We start from the raw sequence: 22,932 nt of genomic DNA, 5'->3' as shown, positions 1-22,932 counted from the left end.
ACACAACGTCACTAATTCTTATTCATTTATTTTCTGACTAGAGTCCGGAGGGGTGTCCCTCTGTTCATTAAGTTTTCATTTTTCTGAACTCCATGTGAGGATTTTGTCTCTGAAGCGACGGCTGTTAGCTTAACTAAGGTATTTTTAGGTGAACTGGAGAGAGTGATCCAGTGTTGGGACTAACGCGTTATTAAGTAACGCGTTACAGTAACTACGTTATTATTGTGGTAACGAGCACGGTAACTAGTTATGCTAAAACCAGGAACGCGTTACTCGTTACTGGGATTTCGATAGGCTCGTTACTCGTTACTTCGTGTGGTGGATATCGCGGAGCTTCCACAGATTCAATAACATTAGCAAGTGGTGGAGGCCAGCAGGTGGATGAAGGAAAAGGGAGGCAAGAGGAGAGACCCGAAGCGGCCGCCGGTCCGCGTGTCAGGTGAACTGAACTTCAGGTAAGAAGTTATGACCTGCAGTCTATCTGAGTCAGATATAAACCAAGTTTAGGTGGAGTTTATTTTCGGTATGCTGACATTTTCGTACTGCGTGCTAGCTAGCATGACGGAGTTTCTATACAGCTGGGTGGGTGCTATGTTACTGATGTTGAACTTTATTTTGTTCATACGGTTAATTATTAGAGTTGCCGACCATCCAGTAAAAAACAGAATCGTCTGGTATTCAGAGAAAATATTACGCGTTTCTTACTGAGGTGAAAAGGAACACAGTTTGTCCCGGACTTCAGCTACAATGAAAAAGACACAAAGCTGAAGCTGCACAGCTGCCTCTTCTTCTCTCATTCTCTCCTGTTTCTACTTCAATCATGAAACTGATCAATGATCAGCTGATCGGCTTTTCTCTCTTGTTTGTTTATCGCCCACTTTGCGCCAGAAAGAGGAAACCAGCGGATGTCGCGTTAAACAACAGCAGCACGTTTAAGCTTGATCAGCTGTTGTTAGAATTTATTTAATATTAATTTCTAGTATCAGCTGATGTTTGCTGGAGCCACAGCTGTAAAGCTGCTGGTCATGATATCGGTTTGGTTATCTGGTGAGAGGGAAACATGCAGATGAAACCAGGAGATGTCCTTACTGAATCATCAGAGCTGAACAGGTGATGGAGAAACAGGTTTACCTTTTAGGTGACATGAATGAGTTGAAGGGAAGTTATGAACTGTTTCTGAGAGACAAATAACACCAGGATCCTTTTCTAAGTAGCTGACAGCTGGTAACTGTGCAGGGGCGGATCTAGCAAAGTGTTGCCAGGGGGCCAGGTAGGGCATTAACAGGGAAAGGGGGGGACAAGGAAATACTTTTCTTTCTTATTCTCATTTAAAATGTCTCGCTTTTAAAAAATAATTATCTGAGTCTTACAACAAACAATTGATAGATTGATACATATATACCATCAGAACAGTGTACATCACTGTCACAACAGTGTTTATTTTCATTCAAAGGCTTTATGATTTTTCCTATAATGGTGGGCCGGTCTCTAGTCAAAATGCCCGGGATGATTTTTTTGTCCCAGTCCAGCTCTGTATGCAGCTCATCTGCAGTCTGGTGTTACCTACATCTTCCTATTCAGAAGGCAGAATTTCTGAGTTCTGAGTACAATCAAAAGCACCACGACTGCAGTTTTTGTGTTGGATGTAAAAAGCAGGATAGAATCATGGCGGCGGTCAACGACGGTCCAGGCGTGGGATTTCTCTCGTGGAAATGTGCACATTATTTTTTCCTTTCTGTTGGTAGGTGGCACAGTGCACTTGTGGCAAGTAAGCAAGCTAGAAGACTGGCAGTCTGGCTGGTATCCAGTTACGGAAGCAACACATTAACAAGAGAATTCTCAGTAAAACCAAAGTTACTTTCCCTAGTAACTAGTTACTCTGAAAGTAACGAGTAACTTGAAGTAACTGAGTTACTTTTTTAGAGAAGTAACTAGTAATGTAACTAAGTTACTAATTTAAAGTAACTTACCCAACACTGGAGTGATCACACCACGAACTGTGTACGTTTGAAAAAACAATCAGCTCTGAATTTTATTTTGATGCAGACTGATCGGCTGTCTTTTCTCTGAAACGAGAAATAAATCAGAAATATGTGGAATCTCCTCCTGCAGGTAGCATGAGAGCGTTCAAATGAGCAGGACAAAGATAATGAAGCTTTAAACCTGATAGTTCAGAACGTCCCCGTGGTGGCTGACTGCTCGCCCACTGTTAGCTTACAAACAGGAAAACAAGAAAGTTCAGTTTTCTTTAATGACCCAAATTACTCAGAATGAGGAGATTTCTGGGCTAAAAGCTGGACTCAGCAGCGCACATTAACAAGCTTTCCGAAAAGGTTTCCCTGTTGGGTTTTTCTGCTTTGCACTTTTTAACACAGAGCTTGGTTTCACACTGAGCTCGTTAAAATAGTAGAGCAGGAGAACGCTCAGCAGACGGGTTTAATAACAGAGGTTTGCACCGAAACAGGAGGTAATTTTGTGGGCAAGAGGTGAAAAAGCCTCCCATAGAGCTGATGCTGGTTTAAAATCACTGAGCATGCAACCTGTTTTTTCACAGTGACTGCTGGAGAGCGATTCAGAAGTCTGGAGCGTCGTTAGTTACAAAATTATGTTCATTTGGTTTTCTCAAACCTCAGCTGTGGGGGGCGGGGTCACTTTCCATCCATGAGTTCAGATTTATAACCCAAATCATCTTGAAACGTTTTCTTTTCAGTCCTGCAGAATCGAAACTTTCAACCCTGGAAATCAAAGAACAGTCGGATCTTTCAGGCTGTAAAACCTGCAGGTAAATGTGCTCCGACTGTTCTGCCGCTGTGAGTTCTCCCGTCCTCTGTGGTGTGAATGATGCATGTGGTGCTGTCTGACTGGATACGTGGGAGCTGCTCGTTGTGCCCGTTTCAGTGTTTCGGTGCAGACTGGGAGCAAACCAGCAGCTTACAGTGAACACCTCTTTGACTCTGATGGACCAAAATGGTGCTAATTAAAGGATTCATCAGGTTTTTGTGGCATTTTCGAAGCTCATTTCTCACCCTGGCTGTTTCCTGTGTTTGCAGCGACTGTAAAACATTTATCTGAAGATAAAGCTGTTGGTGCTTTATGGTGTTTGATCTGTTCAATGTGGGTTTTTTACCGGTTTCTCAAATCCTGTACTTCCAAGTCCACGACTGGATAAAGTCCCCAGATTTCACTGAGAGGGTGGAGCTCTCAGCTAAAGCCAGCACGCTTGGTTAGAAAGGTGGATGTGTGATCATTCGGACTTTGATCAGTCGAGATGTGTGAAACGGATCAGCTGTGTCCTCGCCGCTCTCTGGGCTGGTTTCCTCTGTTTCTGCTCTGTGATTGGCTGAATGAGGACGACAGCTGGACTCTTCTTCTGTGCAGCAGCAGAAGAAATCAGTGAATCCTGAATGAGCCTGTCTGTGGTTTTCCATGGTTCGTTTAAATCTCTCTACACTAGTGTCATCATGTCAACTCTTTTCTGTTATTACAATAAAATACTGCAGTGATGGACCAAGTACTAACTCTGCCTGAAGTGTTGAATACAGGTTTATTATTTAATAACTATGTTGTTCAAATGTCACGTCTGTAGAAAGTGAAAATGACAAAAGTGCACATGAATAAATAAATGAAAAGTTCAGTGTGTGAATAACACACTGATTTTGAAAACTGACATAAATTCTGTAATGTTGATTTTACATCGAGTTTTTCTACTTCTGAGTCTCACACAGATCCGAGCTGATGATAGCCTGGATGAGACAATGATGTCAAATGTCTCAACACACCCGACACCCGTCCACGGCATGTGGACCTGTGGCTGAGGCGAGGCAGCGACGCTCACCCCGAATCCACCGAAACTAAATGTAAAGCAGAGAAAGTTGCAGATGTGGCCATACAGTTATCTGCAGGATTAGTGATCTGGTACGTTATTAATAGAAAGGAACCAAAAGAGGGAAAAACAGACACTGAGACTTTGTGTTTGCAGAGGCTCGGATCAGAGGTAACACCTCCGAGTCTGAAGTCCACAGAGTGGTGGACTGATCCCTCTGGTTTGGGGACAGGCCGTGAGTTAGTGGGTAACTTTAGAGAGATCAGGTCCTTGGTGTGAAAGGAGCTTCCTGAGACGGTTTGGGCTGATCAAGATTTCTCCTGCACCGCCTTTGAAAGGCTTTTAGGTGGGAGGAGATCCAAAACTCAGCAGGCAGATGGATGGGTGTAGAAATGCAGAAATGATCAGTTCTCCAGCTGAAAAAAGGGGAAATGTGTGCAGAAGCTCCGACGTCGATAAGCGTTTGGTTTGGTCGTCGCTGCTGAGCCTTGACATACTGACATTTTCCTTCCTGACCTTCAGTCTGTCGATCCAAACGTCACAGCCAAACTGTTCTGTCGGCTCACTGGTTCCTGACAGTCGTCCTCCATCTGAAGGTCAGAGCGAGGCGTCGTTGTGAGCGGCAGACCTGTCAGTCGAGACGAGGGCAGCGCCGATCGTTTGAACGCGTGTCAGCTCGAGTCAGCGTCTCGTGGTCACGGCTGCTGGAGTCATCTGAACTGGATCTGCTCCATGTGGCTCTGTTAGGAATCATCTCTGCTGTTCTGGTTGGCACATGTCATCACATTCATCTTTAAGGCTTTCTGCCTTTCTTTTGCCCTCTGCAGCACCATCTGCAGAATTTGGACCTTTACAAACTCTTACATCGAGTTTGTGGTTCGTACTGATTCTCATTTCAAACATAGTAAATGTAGGAAAGTCAGACCTCTTAGTTTATTTGTGCCCTACAACAACCAGCAGCCTAGAGCAGCGTGATGTTTAGTGACGTCCATCTTTCACATCTCATACATGTGAGGGACGCACGTGTCACGAATACAATGGTAAATGGCCTGCATTTGTATAGCGCTTTACTCAGTCCCTAAGGACCCCAAAGCACTTTACACTACATTCAGTCATCCACACATTCACACACTGGTGATGGCAGCTACATTGTAGCCACAGCTGCCCTGGGGCGCACTGACAGAGGCGAGGCTGCTGGACACTGGCGCCACCGGGCCCTCTGACCACCACCAGTAGGCAAACATGGGGTTAGTATCTTGCCCAAGGATATTTGGCATGCAGCCAGGAGGCAGCCTGGGATCAAACCACCGACCTTCTGATTGGTGGCGGACCTGCTCTGCCACCTGAGCTACAGCCACCCCAACGAAGTTTTAAAGTTGCACGCAGAACCTTTGAATCATCACTCTGCTTTAAAAACAAAAGCTCGTTATTTCGTCTTTACAAAAAGCTTCGATTTCTTAAACTACTCTCAGAAGCTGCATGAGTAGAAAATGTGAAATTTCAGGTTGCAGGTAGATCGCGGTGAACCGAAACATTCAGACTGGTCCTGTGAAAACAGGCTGATGTGACTCGCAGCTTCATGCAGATCTCCAGTTATCCTCAAACACCTCCCACACCGCCACGATCACGAGCGTCAGAAAGTTTGTGACTAAAGCATTTAAATCTGCAGTCCTCCGTGATTTTCCTTTATTGAAGCAACGAGCCACAGGCGAGGCCTCCGGGCATGAAACAAAAGGGCAGTTTTTGACGACTCAGTTTCTGTGAATAAATCTGGAAATATGAGCCCAGACGGAGACGTTAGAGAGCGGGACAGAGGAGCCCGAGAGGAAGTGCAAAATAATCACGTGGAATTATTGCTCCAAAGCAAAAATCACACCATGGGATGTTTTTGGCAAAATTCATTTTTCCTGATGAAGATCCTTTCAATGACATTTTCAAAATAAAAGCCAAAGGAAGCTATGAGAATGCTTTAAGAATGTGTGTTTTAAAAATAAAACTCCCAAGGTAGTTTTAGAAATCACCAGGAAAATGAAAAAAGGTAAAGACTTTTTCAAATTAAAAGCCTCAGGTTAGTGATGTTTTAACGCTCTCAGATTTTCTAAATAAAAGCTCTGGTTGTTATAGGACAAGTTTCAAAATAAAACCCCCAACTGAGTTACGGGAATTCACTTTATGATTATAATTTTCATTTAGTCAAAATAAAAATCTCTGCAGAGTCATAAAAATTTACCAGGATGTAATGGCATCATATTTTCAAAATAAAACCTTTAAAAAAAAAAATTAAGTTGCTTTTTTTTTTTTTTTTTTTTTTTTTTAAAAAACCTGTGCTTTTAAAAGCATTTCCATCACCTGCTGCAGCTGCTTATTTGTACAAACTTGAAGCGCTACCTTTTTTTTTTTTAAGCCAGCCCGTTTAAGGGGTTTAACTGGTTATTTTACAGAAAAAAAACAACAACAAAAAAAAAAAACAAACAACAACTAACGGTGTGTCATTTCTGCACAAACTGCAGGGATCGTCTGCTTACGCAGGTCATTTTTTCTTGAGCATTTAGAAAAATAAAGCAGATTTAGTTGAATTTGAAACTTTAAGGTTATGTGATCATGGTAACCGCAAAATCAGCAGCCGTAATCATACTTTTAGTGTGAAAGGGGTCATCCATAATGAGACATGAGAGCTCTGATGAGCTTCAGCTCGCTGCTGATTATCTGCAGACATCACTCTGTTTCGCTCTCTGCACTCATGTTTTCAGCCTCGAGCTTCAACACCAAAGCTCCTCGGTACTCGGAGCAGATTTCCTTCAGGAGCTGATGGACAAAACAAAGACCGTAAAAGTGTTTATCGCTCATTTAAAATGAGCTCCCCTCCTCACACAGGTTTGACCTCATGACTGTATTAAATGTTTTAAAGAAACTGAAGTTTGTGAATCTTTGGATTTGAACCCAGAGCAGCAGGTTAAACATCGCTCAGCGTTACTCTTCCATTGTCATGGAAACCAATCACATTTATTTGAACCCAAGAAGCAGCCATGAGTCTAATTTCTGCCTGTAGTATTCAAACTCAGCTGAGTCTGTCCTCGTGGCACGGAGACCCCGACAGCCCAAAGAAACAGACTCATTAAGCACATCAACCAAGGTACTGAAGACTGAAAACTAGGACCATCACCGGCCTGCTCAAATGACAAGAAACTGTGCCCACCATGCGCCTTATGAATGAATGTGAAAAACCCTGCAGTCCCTATGTGGGTGATCTCAGAGGTTCACATCAATCGGTCTAAGAGTCTGAAGCATTTTACAGGTCATACGAATTCTGGATGAATGATAAGACATGAACGTGTTCTCAGTGTGAGCTTTAATGAATCCTCCACCTCAGTGAACTTTTGGTCCCTCAGATTGAGGCAGATCTGGAGACTTGCTGGGGTGAATGTGCTTGAAGGTATCGTCAGAGTATTTGGAGTGCGACAGGACTTCTGCTGGTCGCTGGTAGCGGTTTCTTGATTGGACGATGTAAGATGCAGGCAGCAGGTACGGCAGCTCAGCCTTGCTCACCGGCACCTCGTCAGTGTTCCAGGAGCTGGCATCCGGGAGGTGACGAGGTGTCCACCCTCCCAGGTAGAACAGGGCAGAAGGCCCCGCTGCAAACCGTTCATCCCACGCGAATGCTGGATTAAATGGGGATGATCTGTAGGAAGCAGAGTTCCCACCAGCATATCTGACTCCACGAGGGGGCAATAAAGCCTCGTAGACCGGACGGGACCCAAACACCACATGTGGGCGTTCACTGGTTCTCAAAGCTGACCGAGGGTTCACAGAGACGCTGGGAGGTTTCCTCACAGCTCCCAGAGAGCTGAACCAGGGGCCAGGAGACTGAACTTCAGGAGGACTGGACTCATCTGAGCTGGAATCATAAGTCACAACAAACTTTTTTGGCTCATATATGGGTACAGAACGCCGAGCTGGAAGGGAAGCTACCGGACCACTTGGAGACTGGCTTCCAGGAGGAGAACCACCGTGTTCAGGGGCATCTTCATACATCAGGGAAACCAAGGGAGAGTGAAAAGCTTCAGACTGAAGGTTTGATAATCCAGAAGAAGGTCCACCACCTGGGTAGGGATACCTGTAATCTGAAAAACACAGAGTTTAAATTACTCAACAGTTTAAGCCCAAGTTTAAAATGATCACTCTAAGGACTACTGAGAATCATTCCTTTAGGAAAAGAGGAAAATAAAGAAGAAGAAGAAAAAAGAAGAGAATCATTCCTTCCCATGTTCTAACCACCGCGACACATCCAGGACCGTCCCAGAGAGCAGCACACGGCCGAGCACTGGTTCAATAAACAGAGTGGAAAAGGGAAGCCAAAAGGAATCACCATGGCAACCAGTAAATAAAGAAGAAAGCCATGATACGAGGAATAAGGGTGTGTTTCACTGTGGATGGTGAGTCTCAGTTAAAGCTGAGAGGGGAGAGTGGTATTTAAATCTGTCCACTCGTTTACCCACTTTCATTTTTCCAAAATTATTATTGAAGCTGGAAGCCAACAAATTTCACCTGAATCAGCTGCAGCGTTACAGGTACAGACGGATGATTAAACGTATCAGATACACATCAAACCAGTAAGACGGTTTTGGAGCTGTGACAGGACTTCAACTGGGAAATATAAACGATTATTTTAGAGTGGAAAAGATGTCGAGGGTCCAACTTAACTCCCTTTTTTAGAGCGTTGTGCATTTCCAAATGTTGTCTGAAAGAATTTAATGATTCTGCATTCAGAACTTTAAAGCCTAAACCATGAAATCATGTCAATAATAATAATAATAATAATAATAATAATAATAATAAATAAGCTGTAATTTGTTTAATATTTGCTACATCTAGCATTTTTTTTTCAAGTGTAAAAAAATGACACTGATGATGTAGAAGTCTGAAAACTAATTTCCTGCTCAGAGGGAGTCGGAGGGAACACCTGCCAGGGAGCAGGTTAGGTCCAGAGAGTCTGTTACCATGGTAACTGACCAGTGTCCCGTCGATCGGAGTTATCCAGCTCAGTTTTCACTAAACCTGTAAAGTGCATTAGAAGTCCGTCCATGTTTGACTTAACAAAGAAAAACAGGAAGCAGAACCAAGGGAATCAGTTTCATTTAAAACAGAATAACCACAAAAATGTTGAAATATTTAGGCCTTCAGAGACTGAGCCCTACCTGGTGCAGGGAAAGTACAACCAGTGCCTATCAGCAGGCAGATCAACGGAGCCCTGCAGGACAGTCAGACATGATTAACCCTCCATAAAGGTCCAGCGATGACTCATAGTATCCATGACAATGAAAACAGATGATCAGCTGACCTCAAAGAGAGTCCCAACACCATGTTTGACTCAGAACAGCAGGTCATCTACAGCAGCTCTGTCGGGTGAAGGCTGGCTGCTGATTGAAGCTCCTCTAATGTAGGAGCTCAGCACTCATCACGCTCATTACAGACACCTGGAGACCCGAGGTGGTGCTGGGACAGAACATCCAAACTTCAGCTGCGTTTCTGCAACAACACTCCAGCTGTTTCCCTCACACACCACCCAGCTGTGAAAGTGTCTTTGCGATGCTTGAATGGCGTGAAATGAAAATGCATTTGAAAACAGATGGCTGGAAATACTCTGAAGCCACACAAAATCCCCCCAAACAATCAGGTTTCAGACAGCTTTAATCTTTTAAGTCCACAGACAGGAGAAAATACTGAAATGCAGCAGCACAGCTCAGAGACGAAAATACTCGAGTCTTCACATCTGTATAAGGTAAAGACGTAAAATGGTGAGAGTGGGAGTGGTGGAAATAATCATTAGTTTGGTGCCGCGTTCACCTTTTGCATCCATGATGTGTTCAAGTCACATCATAGGTTACAAACCACAGACTGTATATTAAAGATGGACAGGTGTAATCACCATCACATATCATGCATTGGTTTGTAAAGTCTCACATTTAAATCCTACAACTATCTTTGTCATCACCATCTTAGCTTCTTGCAAACCAGACATGATACCTGCATGTGACTGAGGGACACGTCAGGGTGGCCTCATCCTAAATCATCTCATGTTTCAGGCTCCTTACAAAATAGCCATCAGACTTGAGACTAGTTGTCAGAGACTGTTTACTTAGCTCCAGTAAGTAAAGATTATTTTTGAACTGTCATTCATGCAAAGCTGCCCTAGTAGCTTCAAATAAACGGAATATGTCCGCCTTCACCAGCTCTTCAGCCTCTTCTTTGCTCTTCTCCGGTTCTAAATGACGGTCCAACAGCTAATCTGCACTCAGACAGCATTGGAATTTAAAAGTGTGATGCAGCATTATGCTCTGATAAGAAAGCATCTCATGCTCACTTTTAACCTTCAGTCTGCATTTGTCACTTTATCAGAAGCACAAAGCAGTATATGTGTTCTTACTAGAGATGGACCGATCCGATATTACGTATCGGTATCGGTCCGATACTGACGTAAATTACTGGATCGGATATCGGTGAGAAATTAAAAATGTAATCCGATACATTAAATATAAAAAAAAAACACCTCACAAAACTTGCGACACGGCGTAACTCGGCTCATAACCCTAGGTTGGAGCAGTGTGCTCACGTGATAGAGCGGCTGTGTGTATTTGTAGCCTCGCTACCAAACCAGCATTTCATCTCCGAGGAAGTTATCCCAGAGAGAAGTAAAGCAAGTGTGTAAGTTCATCTCTGAATGTTTGTAAAGCGTTCCCACGTTAAGCTTAACAACCGATATATGGAGCGACTGCCTCTCTCTCTCCCTCTGCTGCTGCTACTTCAATCATGAAACTGATCAATGATCAGCTGATCGGCTTTTCTGTCGCGAGTCCGTCTCTCTTCTTTGTTTTTGGCCCACTTTGCACCAGAAAGAGGAAACCAGCAGCTGAACAACAGCAGCACGTTTAAGCTTGATAAGCTGTTGTTAGAATTTATTTAATATTACTTTCTACACCAGGATCCTTTTCTACGTAGCTGACGGCTGGTAACTGTGCAGGGGCGGATCTAGCAAAGTGTAGCCAGGGGGGCCGATAGGGCATGAACAGGGAAAAGGGGGCACAAAGACATACTTTTCTTTCTTATTCTCATTCAAAATGTCGAGCTTTTAATAAATAATTATCTGAATCTTACACCCAAAGTTTTAATCTGATTTAAATGTATAGAAGTCCATTACTGTATATAGTAACTGTTAAGTCTAATATACCCTAGTAAGCTATAGTACTTTTTCCTTTGGGAAGGTTCCATCTGTGCACTCTGCAATTCTGTTGAAGAAAGATGTTGAATCTATTTAATTATTCTTGAAAAATAATTTATTTCTGTGCATTTTTTTTCACCCTGCATCAAATTAAAGTTGATTACACTGATTAAGCATCATGAGGTGGAGGGTGGGTGGTTCCCTATTATTTTTTTTTTTGCTGGGAGTTTGCAACCCTATTAGTTAGGTTGCTTAATATTTCTGCTAAGTACTCTTTAAAATACCAGAATAGGGAGGATGGAGCAGGTTTAAGTTTATTAGATTGATCAGTGTTGCTGAACTATGAAATATTTTGGGTGCAGTGTATTTTTTACACACAGGTATAACAGAATAGCTTTAGTGTTGTTGTTTATTTAAACTTGAGTATGAACTTATACAAAATGCAGCAAGATATTAAAAAAAACAGTTTTATTGATTAAAAAACACACTATATCGGATTCATATCGGTATCAGCAGATATCCAAATTTATGATATCGGTATCGGTATCGGACATAAAAAAGTGGTATTGTGCCATCTCTAGTTCTTACACTTGCTGTGAGATTGTAGGAGGAGCTCTTTCATCCACCTCATTCGTTTCAGCCTCTGAGACAAAAGGTAGAAGAGCCAACTAAGATAAGGTTCATAAACCTTAAACCTTAAGCATCGTCTTTATCCTGTCTTCCTTCTCTCACCCCAACCGGTCGCAGCAGATGGCCCCGCCCCTCCCTGAGCCTGGTTCTGCCGGAGGTTTCTTCCTGTTAAAAGGGAGTTTTTCCTTCCCACTGTCGCCAAAGTGCTTGCTCATAGGGGGTCATATGATTGTTGGGTTTTTCTCTGTATGTATTATTGTAGGGTCTACCTTACAATATAAAGCACCTTGAGGCGACTGTTGTTGTGATTTGGTGCTGTATAAATAAAACTGAATTGAACCTGCTGCTGCTGCTGCTGTATGTGCGCGCTCTGGACTCCATCTGCATCCTTCAGGCTGCAGATGAAAAGTAGAATAATAAAAGAACAACTCTGTGCGGCTTTAGGATTTATTCTTTATTATTGTTTTGTGGGTTTTAATGAATCCTTACTGTACAAGTGCATTTTAAAACATGAAAATATGTGTAGAAAATCATATTATGGTCTGAGGTCAGCTTGACTGGATAATTTCACACTCGCCGTCCAGCGTTACGTCTCCCACTCGAGCCAACGGAGATCAGAAATGTTTAAAATCCGAGCTGAACTGAACGCAGCATTAATCACTGACTGTGACCAGGTGAAGTTCATTTTGAAGAGGCGGAGCACAAATATAAGCGCTTAGCACAGAGCTTCTGCTGACAGCATCTATCAGACTGTTACTGCTGACCTGTTGTAGCTGAACTGTGTTGCAGTTTGAGATTTAAACATGCTTGACCTGTTTCTCAGGTTAGTTTTGGTCTTTATTTGCTTAGTAGTTTAGTTTGTGTGTTTGTACTTATAGAGAACTTTGATCTTAACAGGGTTTCTTGGGTTTGCTTCCTGCTCTTCAGCAGAGCAGCTTGTTTCCCTACAATGATTCAAGGCAAGTGTAGGTCTTATTTGAGGTCTTCTGAAAGAATTCGATTAGCTAAAGTCTTCATTTCTTAACCTGTAACCTTAAAGCTTGGATTTTCTTTTTTTACATTTAAAATTCAATGAAACTGTCTTAAATCTGTGTTTAGTTTCGGATCAATTTGGTGATGACTGGACTTCTGATACTGGAGGGGTCGGGGCTAGCAGCTCCAGAGGTGGAGGGGATGGCGCTGGAGGCTTTTATGGATCCTCATTTCTTGGTGGTGTTTCTTGGGTTACTGCTCCTGCAGGAGGAGCCCTTTCTCTTGATTCTCAGAAATGGCTGCCATCCGAGTCTTTCCCTGACTTCAGTGGCTTGTTTACTCCCACCGTGCCACTGGGCATGGTCGCAGCGCCTCCCATACTTCCTTCATCCTACATCATCCAGTCTGGGAATGGCTACCAGCGGGGAAGGGAAGCCCTTGCTTTCTCTAAATACTCTGATGATATAGTCGTTCCTTTTCTTCTGACACAGTATCCAGAGTTTTCCTGAGACTGAGTTTCAAGAGCCGCAGATCTGAGGTAAGGGGCTACTTGTAAGCAATCGCTTGGAAAATCAAAACCTGTGTAGTAATTTGTCTTTGTTTCTGCAGGTGATGCTGTGCAAGAACTGAAGTCTTCAAACATTAAACAAAAGACAAATTGCATTGACTGTCAATCATCTTTGTTTTAGATGTTTCAATGAGCTCTTAACTCTATGGACAATGAACCACAATTTGTAAACTACAATAATGTTCACTGCATGAAGGGTATTATGGCCTGGAAATAAATGCAGCAGGATAACTGGTTGCCAAAATTTTACTGCTAGTGAGCTGGAAATACACTCGTATATCTGCTGCTCCCAAAGTAACACACAAAATGGCTGGCATGAGTAAACCCACTATGTTCCTACATCAGGTTTCTTATAATAAATAGCAAGAAGAAAGTTTTGATCCCTGAAACAAACTCCACAAACTTTCCTTTTCTCCCCCCACTCCCACCTGACATCAGGCGGCTTCAGAAGAAAAATGTTTTTTCTGATTTGGTGAACATGAAATTCCTGAATATAACCATCTTGCTACCTAACGTAACAGCTGCCTGACAAACCTTACCAACATGCTATCTGCAACCACAACACTCATCAAGTTTGAGTTGAGCTAACATTAGCTGGTTTTGTTCAGTGTTGACGCTGTAAGGGTTCAGATGAGCAACCATAAATGTCCTATGTTGTTTTTAACACAACATTAGCAAAGCTGTAGGATTTAAGATACCCTATATAAGATGTGAGAGATGATTTCAATACATATAATTGGTACAGATTTTATGTTGATTTGGGGTGGGGGGTTTTTTTAAGCAAAACGTATTATTTCTACACTGTTTATGCTAACAAATGGATTATTATCATTGAGTTTTATATAATTAACCTCATGTTTTAATTCAACAGTCCAGTGTTTGGGCCGTCACTTTCTTTCTTGGTATAAGCCTCTGAACAAAAGCAAGTCTTGCAACTCCACAGCCGTCTGAAATGTCTGGAAAGACTTAAAATGGTGGTTAATTTGAAACATAATCTAAATTAAGTTTAAGTGTTCATCAAAACATAAGAATTGTATGTACAGAATCATCAGTCATATCTATGGGAGCTTGTTTCCTGCACTGAGGAAAACAAGTATAAGTCAAATGTTTTTTTTTAAAATAAATTTTATGTTATCTCAGTTTTTTTTGTTTTTTTTTTGTTCCAAGTTATCTCAATATTTCAACTTAATATTTCATTATTAAGTCAAAATTCCACAATACTAACCTGAAAATTTGACATATTGACTGTAAAAAAAGAAAAAAAGCAGGCAGTATATAAACAATACAAGGTTAGGTTGAAAACCTTTCTCCTTGGAGGTTTGCACTCATTTGCTCCTAACTGTTCAGTAGATGGGTGAAACATGTCCAAGTTCCAAGCTAAATGCAGGATTTACCAGGTGTAGTTGATCACTGTAATTGCAACTAGAGCACAAATATAAAGCAAACAGCAAACACACACCAGTTAAAGCACAAACCTGCAACAGCGGCACCCATGTTTTTGCTCCCAACTTGCTGTAGATGAACTATGCTGCTTCTTGAGTTAGGCATGGGGCTCGAGCTTGTTTTAAAGTGAGTTGTGAAATTTAGTGCTGTCTGATTTAGTAGTTTGTTTATCTACAGAGACTTTTTTTCACACAGGGTTTCCTGGATTTGTTTCCTGCTTTTCAGCAGTGGATCTTGTTTCCCTGTAACATTAAAAGGTAAGCTAATCCTTCAACTTCAGAATGCCTAGAAGCTTGAATTTAATTTGATTTCACAAGTTTGCATTTAGTTGAAATCTTTTAATTCAGGGCAAACTAGTCCAGATGTAACTGCCAGTACTAGAAGCGCTGGCACTAACCCTGGACATGAGAATGATACTGGAAGAGAAGTTGATTCTGCACCTGGAACTAATGGCTCTACTGGAGGAGAGGTTGGTTCTGGCCTTGGGCCAAATGGTTCTACTGGAGGACAACTTGATTCTGGACCTGATAGCTCTCCTGGAGGGGAAGTTGGCTGTTGCAGCTCTGCAGGAGGCTGGTCCTTTGTCCCTGGCAGCTCCAATGGAGGTGGTGTTGGTCCTGGCTCTCGACCTGATGGCTCTACTGGGGGAGGGGTTGGCCCTGGCAACTCCAAAGGAGGTTGGTCCTTTAGCCCAGGAAGTTCCACTAGGGGAGGGGTTAGCCCTGGCAGCTCTGGAGGAAGTTGGTCTTTTAGCCCTGGGAGCTCCACTGGGGTAGGAGTTGGCCCTAGTAGCTCTGCAGGAGGCTGGTCCTTTGGCCCTGGGAGCTCCAGTGGAGGGTGGGTTGGCCCTAGCAGCTCTCCAGGAGGCTGGTCCTTTGCTCTTGGTGGCCCCATTGGAGAGGTTCGCCCAACATGGGCTAATGGTTATGCATTCCTTGGTGGCGTTCCTTATCAAAATTATCCTCCAGTGAGTTCTTTCCTTTACCACCCATGGAACTGGATCCCACCGCGTCCCTTCCCTGACTTCAATGCCTGGTCTACTTATGAGGTGCCACTAGGTATGGTTGTGCTGCCCCCTCAGGTACCTTCATTGCCTTCGTCCCATCTTGTCCAGGCTGGAACTGGCTACCAGCGAGGAAGAGAAGTGCTTTCTCACTCCAAATATTCTAATAATGTCTTGGGCCACCATCCTCTGAGTCCTGTACTGCCACACTACCCAAGAAGTGCGAGTGGATTTCAAGGTATAAAAGTCTAATGAGGTAACGTGCATGCCGTGAAGCCTTAATGACTAAAAGTCCTTTTAATTGACTGACATGTCCTCTTAATCTTGCAGGTGAAACGGAAGAGCCTGTGTCTGCTTTCAAGAAGCCTTTTGGATATGGAATAAAGACTTCATAAATCTAAATGTTCTGTGCATTTCATTGTCATTAAATGATATGTTTGTAACTGATATGTAACTGAGACTAGCTGATGTGGAAAGCAGAGAAACATAAGTTGAGGAAAATGAGACTGAATGGTAATGGTGTTTTCTGCATTAAAAATGCAGAAAACCTCTTGATTAAAAGCCAACTTGCAGTATGAGGGGATGATCTAACGTTGTGGTGGTAGTAGCTGACATGTTCAAATGGTTCAACAACCTTCAAATCCGTAAAGACAAGCAGAATGTTTTTCAAGTTTATTTTTATGCCACCAGTATTTGCAGTTTCAAAGACCGCTTAAAAAAAAAAAAAAAAAAGTTAGTGTTCCAGTCATTACCGAGAACTGAGGTCTAGGAACATGTTTAAAGGGAGAACCAAGAGTTGAGTCTTCATCTCTGGATTTGCGTAAGAGACGAGTATGTCTAAAGAAATTTGTCTCCTTACAGAGTCGAACAAAGGCTCTTTCCTTTGAGCACAAGTAACCCATTGCACTACAGAGCCACCGTATTTAAACATGCTGAGTTTGTTTAAAACTTACAGAATAAAGAACTTGAGAGATGTACATGGATGGTAGTGAAAATAACCAGAGTGCTGCTCACATGTTCCACAGTAGCACCATTGGTGGTGCTTGGGGGTGCTGTGAATGACCTTTCCTGAAGACTACCACGAGCTGTTTGGTCTTTTCCACATTTTGGAAGAGATTGTTTTTACAGATGGGTCACATCACTCCTGTAGTTGGCTTCATCATTCTTAGTGACGAGGCCCACTACAGTTGTATCCTCCACCAACTGGATGATGTGGTTAGTAATTTAGGTTGATGCACAGTCATGGGAAAACAGGGTGAAGGGCAGTGGGCTGAGCACACACCCATGGAGCCCCATTGCTCAGCATGATGATCTTGTAGGTGTTACTGCTGACCCACACATCTGGGTCCTCCATAAAAATAAAATTCCAAATATTAATACTGTGTTAGTGATACTTAAACTGAATTTGAAGTCACACGAATTTAGTGATGAGACCGATAATAACTCTTGAACCAATGAGCTTGGGCACAAAAGACAGAGGTTTTATCCACTACACTACAAATACAGCTTTTAAGCTGACAGTCCATCCATTCTCTTCCGCTTATCCAATTTAGGGTGATGGGGTGTCGTGGGGAGGCTGGAGCCTATCCCGGCTGCCAGGTCACCAGTCTATCGCAGGGCTAACAGAGAGAGACAGGTCATTCAACCTCACAGTTACACCTACGGGCAATTTAGAACCATCAATTAACCTAACCCCACTCATTGCATGTCTTTGGACTCTGTGAGGAAGGCGGAGTACACAGAGATGGGATGAAAACTCCACACAGAAAGGCCCCAGCCAGTTGGTGGATTCATATTCAGGACTCGGACAACAGCCCTAACCACCGCGCCACCTTGCTGCCCTAAGCTTATAGTCATACTAGAAAAAATTGTAACCCAGTGTAATTTTTCTTACAGCTGCGTGGTGCTGATGCACAGCAACAGAGGCTAAGGTGGACTTGACCTGCTAAGGGAAAGCTGGTAGGGATCTAGGGTTGGAGTGACCATGTTTCATGACTCCAAAACCAAATGAAAACATTCAAGATAGTTGACCATGAGAGGCTCATCATGCAACTGATCAGTATGGCTAAAAAGAAAAAAGTGGCAGGTATAAGAGGCGGCTAATCACGACATGTTACAGGAGTTCAGACAGAGTATTGTATACAATTACAAACTAGCTAGGTGTCAATAGAAAATTGTACTTAGTAGTCAGTATAATCTTTTAATGATATAAGTTTCCATATATGCTTAGAGGTGTATAATCGATTGTGTAGTGATAGGATGTGTGATCTTTAGTAGGCTGCAAAGGCTTTGTGTGCATTCCAGAGTGTTCTGGCTTTCACACCCACATTTTAGGAGCATGGGAGAGGTCGTACCTTCTCTTATTGTTTTATGATAGGATAAACGTAACTATGTCTGTTTTTAGCTAAGTGCCTTTTGTTTAGATGAACTGTTGGACTTCCAGACCAGCAGGTTTAGGGAAGTCTTTATGGGGTCACACTCTGCCCCCCTCACTTCTGTGCGGGTGCTGTGGCTGCCCTTGCTTGCAAGTAACTAACTGCAGTGTGTGTTTCTCCCCTCTGATTCGAAGCTGAAGAAGTGTCTTAGAATACATCTCTTGACACTAGGCTTAATGTTAATGTGGAAGTCAGAGGTCCCACTTATTCCATTCTAGGAATAAATAGGAGCTCAGGATGGTTCTTCTTCTTCTTTATATTATTTATTGGCAGTTGGCAAACAGCAAAATGGTGCATTACTGCCACCAACTGGTGTGGAATGTGGACGGAAATGTCAACAAAATAAATAAATACATTTTTACAAAGAAATTAAACCTCCCAAACAAATGCGTCTGCCTTAAAAACCAAATATGGCCTGATCACTTTCACTTCTTGAGTTCTTATAAATAAATCAACCAAGTCCAGTTTCACTTTCATATCTCCAAGCTTTTCAATCAGTTGTCTTCTTTCTGCATCATATTTCTGACAATGCATTAAAACATTTTGCTGCTTCTTCTTCTCTGTTGCAGTCAAACTTGCCTGTACATGCTTCAGTATTGTTCAAATTCCAAGCTAAAATGAATGCATCATTGACTGGGGAGTGATGGGCACCAGGTGAAGTGAATGAATTTAACGAGAGCTGAGAGCATGTGGAGCGCCAATATAAGCCATGCATCTGCTGCTAGCTTGTCAATGGACATTGATTTGATCTGTAAGCAGCCAGCAGCTTGTTGGTACTGACCTGCTGTAGCTGACTTGTGCTCCCTTTTGAGGCTTAATCATGTTGCTTGATGTTATTCTGAGGTTAGTTGTGCTGTTTGATGATAGATTTTGTTTTGTAATGTAAGTTTTTATACAAAATATGTTATATCTTTAACAGGGTTTCCTGGATTTGCTTCCTCTTTTTTGGCCGAGGTGCTTGTTTGCCTGTTTTTGTTAAAGGTAAGTCTTCATGTTTAACCTCAAGAGAGTTTGTCTTGGAGTTGTCTAGCTAGCTGTAGCAGGACTGAACGTGTGTGTGTCAGAAAACCATAGTTCTATACTTGACTGAAAAGCTCCGTCAGCTAAACCAAGTAATGAAAGGGTTTTCTTTCAATGTTACTCAGAGCAAAATGTTCAAGAGCTTCATTGCAACTTGACTTTTCAAGCTCAGTTTCAGTGAAACTTATTTCTGGTTTCAGGTCAGTCTGGTAGCACCGGAAGGTTAGGCCACCTTGGCTGGGTCCCAGGTACTGGAGGGGTTGGTGCTGTCAGATGGGTCCCTGGAACTGGATTGCTTGGGGGTGGTAGCTCTGGATCTCTAAGAGTTGGTACTGGTGACTGGACCTTTGGTGCTGGCAGATCTGCTGCTTTAAATGTTGGCACAACTGGGGTTGGTCGTGATAGCTCTGTTACTGCAGGGCTTGGTGCTGGCAGCTCTGGTATTAAAAGGGTTGGTGCTGGTAGCTTTAGTACTAGTGGGGTTGACGTTGGCAGTTCTGTTACTGCAGGCGTCGGTGCTGGCACCTCTGGAGGGGCTGGAACCGTTAGCGTCAGTGCTGGCAGCTCTGGAAGGGTTGGGGCTGGCAGCTCTGGCTCTGGAGGGGTTGGTATTGGTGGCTTTACTGGATCCTCATATTTTGCTGGATTTCCATTGGTAAATGATCCTGCAGGGGGAGCTCCTTCCTCCTTTGACCAACGGAACTGGATGTCACCTCAGACCTCCCCTGACTTTAATGCCTGGTATGCCTATCACATGCCACTTGGCATGTTTATGGCTCCTCCTGCATTGCCTTCATCCTACATCATCCAGAACGGCAATGGCTACCAGCGAGGAAGAGAAGCCTTTTCTTACTCAAAATACACTGACGATGTCTACAGCCCCTTTCCTCTGAGCCCTGTGCTGCCACGCAATCCAGAAAGTGTCCCAGTGGCTGATTCTCAAAGGGTAAAGGTTTGAGGTAAGGAACTGTTGAGAAGCAACTGAAGCTTAAGTTTGGAGAAACCTGTGTAGTGACTGTTTTGTTCTTGCAGGTCAACTTGATCAGCTGAGCCCGGGCCCTCCATGCATCATGTGATCATTAAAAGAACTATAACAACAAAATGTTCTCCTTGAGTGTTTTACTGGCCAATGAGTCATTCGGTCAGCTTTGAGTTTTTGTGGACAATGTCAGACACTTTGAGGTTTATATATTCAGCATAGCCAGACTTAACCTTAACTGGTTAAACTTGACACAACTTAAAATCTCAGTCAGAGATGATGGGTATCAACTTTGATCGTGGCTCAAGAGTTGGGAGTTCGCCTTGTAATCGGAAGGTTACCGGTTCGAGCCCCGGCTCGGACAGTCTCGGTCGTTGTGTCCTTGGACAAGACACTTCACCCTCTGACCACCGGTGGTGGTCAGAGGGCCCGGTGGCGCCAGTGTCCGGCAGCCTCGCCTCTGTCAGTGCGCCCCAGGGTGGCTGTGGCTACAACGTAGCTTGCCATCACCAGTGTGTGAATGGGTGAATGACTGGATGTGTAAAGCGCTATATAAATACAGGCCATTTGTTTAAGCTGGCCTTTGTGTATGGTCACAAAGGTTGTCTTGTAGGTCATGTGATGAAGGATGATAAGCATAATGGAGTAAAAGGCAACACTATAGCAAATGACAATGCTGCAGGAAGTGTTTACAGTGGACACTTCTTTCTCACTGCACTCAGTGCTGCTGTTCATTTCTGTGGTGATTGCTGCACACTATTCTGCAAAAGGCATCTATTTAAACAAGCAGCACTAACATTAACCACCTAAGTGGTTCTGTTCAGGGTCTAGTCACTGACTGAACAGGTATTCTTCATCTGTGTTCTAGCAGCTGAGGAAGTGTAAAACTGATTTGGTGTACAATTAGTTTGGTGTCGGAGGATTAAATGCCCGGTCTAGTGAAATCCAGCCTCTAATAATTTTGTGGGTGGGGGTTTTTTTTGTTTTGTTTTTTTTTTCCCCTTTTAGCTAAGATGCAGTTTCATAACTTGTACCCATTAAAATGTCTTGTATCCGGCATTAGTTACAATAGTAATTTATCCAGGTAAGAGCCACTTTTGTGACATAAAGCTTAATGTAGCTTGCTAACCCATTAATCTCAATTTGTCATGTGTCGCTTAGGTTATTCCAGCTTTAGTTTATAAAATGCATTCACTAAAAACATCTATTGCTTTTGGACTCGGATTTTAATTGGATTAAATTAAAGCAGTAAAATCAGGATCAAACTGTGTCAAAAGCCAAAGAAGAAACATGAAATCTTTAAATCTACAGTTTGTGTTACTGAGCAGTCCTTACCTTTAAATATAACCTTCTTCCTCTCCTGTCCTGCCTTCCTTTTGTCTGTCTTATCTAAAATACTGTGTAACAAACTGCATGCAGTTTGTTTGCTAATGGACACAATTGCCACTTAAAACATTACTTTATGTTCACTCCTCTTTAGTAGCACTGGGTAAACACTGAAGTACTTTAACATCCATAAACACTCTAAATGAACCTGAAGCAACAAGCCTATGTGAAAATGTAAGAAAGTACAGATATTTGTGTGAAAATGTAGGGAGTAAAAGTAAAAAGTTGCCAAGAAAATAAATATTTGGTACAGAAAATTCTACTGAAGTTCATTAACAAATATTTGTACTTTGTTACTTCCCACAAAAATCTATATTTGTTCGAGAGAAAAACAGGAACATAGAAGGGCAGGTTAACAGGCAAAGGAAGACTTTATGGCAGAGTGGAGATGCCTGAGGAAACCATACAAAACAGGAAGCAGCTGACTTAAGACACAGAAAACAAAAGGAAGCCGGGAGAATACAGTTAACAGTAATAAAACATAACTAGAACTGAAGACTTAAAATAGCGAGAATAACTCAAAGGTACTGAAAATACTCAACCAACAACTTTAACCAGACCCCAAATCCCAAAGTCAAACCATGGACAATGACAAAGCTACAGTGTGCAAAGTTTTAACAGATGTCAGCAGCTTGCAGAATTCTGTTTAATTACCTCCACAAACTCATTTGCATGATCCTAGCTACAGTGGCTGCTATAGTACAAACGTGTTCGTCAGCCAGGAGAGATGAAAAACATTTAAACTGTAGAAGGCAGTCAGTCTGCTGTTTACCTCAGCTTTCAATGCCGGGTGAGAAGCAGTTAAACTGTTTGTCAGAGGGAAAGTGTGACCTTTAGGACACTGGAGCCAAACATTAGCTGGTATAATGTTAGCTTATAACTGACTGTTATTGTTTAGCTCTTTCAGCTTTCCGGAGATGAGGGTCACATGTCTGACCTGCTGACAATAACTGTGACAATACCAGGAATAAGAGAGCATGTTTTTATGTGTTAGAGCTCTGACTTGAAGAAGATTAAGATGACAGTGGTGCTCTTTCCTTGTGTTGTTTTTTTTTTTTTTTTTTTGGTGAAGGGTATAAAATGTAGGTATGATCCTTCATGTCCTGAGTCTGAAGGTACAGAAGTGAATCTTTTTTTTTTTTGTCTGTCCCATTTGGTTCTTTAGCCGTCAGAATTGTTGTCTGAAGACCAACAAGGATACCCAATGGATTTACTTTGCCAAATGGATCATCACAGCCTTGCCGTATTGGTCCATTTGATCAACCTTTCTTGTTATTATTTATTTTATTTTATTTTCAGTTGTTACAGACGGGACAGACATGACTGAGGGATAGGAAAGGGAGAAAGAAAGATGAAGGAAAAGAAAAACAGAAGGGAAGAAGGGCAGTGAGAAAGGGCACTTAAAAAGAGAAAAAAAAATCTGGATCACCTGTTGAGAGAAAAAGAAGAGAAAACAA

General features: G+C 42.5%; 3 protein-coding genes across 5 annotated transcripts; 2 read left to right on the top strand and 1 right to left on the bottom strand.

Moving 5' to 3' along the window:
- Positions 1-6,625: 6,625 nt before the first annotated feature.
- On the bottom strand, positions 6,626-9,321 carry LOC102079793 (uncharacterized). Its single transcript, XM_005471573.2, has 3 exons — positions 9,162-9,321; positions 9,019-9,071; positions 6,626-7,944 (listed from the first exon to the last, which is right to left on the bottom strand). The coding sequence occupies exons 1-3, from the start codon at positions 9,206-9,208 to the stop codon at positions 7,190-7,192; spliced, it is 855 nt and encodes a 284-aa protein (XP_005471630.1). The 5' UTR covers positions 9,209-9,321; the 3' UTR covers positions 6,626-7,189.
- A 5,298-nt stretch (positions 9,322-14,619) lies between these two features.
- On the top strand, positions 14,620-16,231 carry LOC100690931 (keratin, type I cytoskeletal 9). 2 transcript variants are annotated; one of them, XM_005471574.4, is made up of 4 exons: positions 14,620-14,778; positions 14,848-14,909; positions 15,000-15,893; positions 15,986-16,231. In XM_005471574.4, exons 1-4 carry the CDS (start codon positions 14,735-14,737, stop codon positions 16,048-16,050), a joined length of 1,065 nt encoding a protein of 354 aa, XP_005471631.1. In that variant the 5' UTR covers positions 14,620-14,734; the 3' UTR covers positions 16,051-16,231. The 2 variants fall into 2 exon arrangements, with proteins under 2 accessions (XP_005471631.1, XP_025765331.1); XM_025909546.1 differs by having other exon boundaries at positions 14,659-14,778; positions 14,830-14,909.
- A 2,547-nt stretch (positions 16,232-18,778) lies between these two features.
- On the top strand, positions 18,779-20,212 carry LOC100690660 (glycine-rich cell wall structural protein 1). 2 transcript variants are annotated; one of them, XM_025909547.1, is made up of 5 exons: positions 18,779-18,933; positions 19,010-19,071; positions 19,311-19,530; positions 19,561-20,069; positions 20,143-20,212. In XM_025909547.1, exons 1-4 carry the CDS (start codon positions 18,911-18,913, stop codon positions 20,066-20,068), a joined length of 813 nt encoding a protein of 270 aa, XP_025765332.1. In that variant the 5' UTR covers positions 18,779-18,910; the 3' UTR covers position 20,069; positions 20,143-20,212. The 2 variants fall into 2 exon arrangements, with proteins under 2 accessions (XP_025765332.1, XP_005471632.1); XM_005471575.4 differs by having other exon boundaries at positions 19,311-20,069.
- The last annotated feature ends 2,720 nt before the right edge of the window (positions 20,213-22,932 follow it).

The sequence above is a fragment of the Oreochromis niloticus genome, linkage group LG8 (genome assembly GCF_001858045.2).
Source record: "Oreochromis niloticus isolate F11D_XX linkage group LG8, O_niloticus_UMD_NMBU, whole genome shotgun sequence".
Lineage (NCBI taxonomy): Eukaryota > Metazoa > Chordata > Actinopteri > Cichliformes > Cichlidae > Oreochromis > Oreochromis niloticus.
The sequence above is the reverse complement of the archived record's forward strand: the minus strand, read 5'-3'. Positions and strand labels throughout refer to the sequence as shown.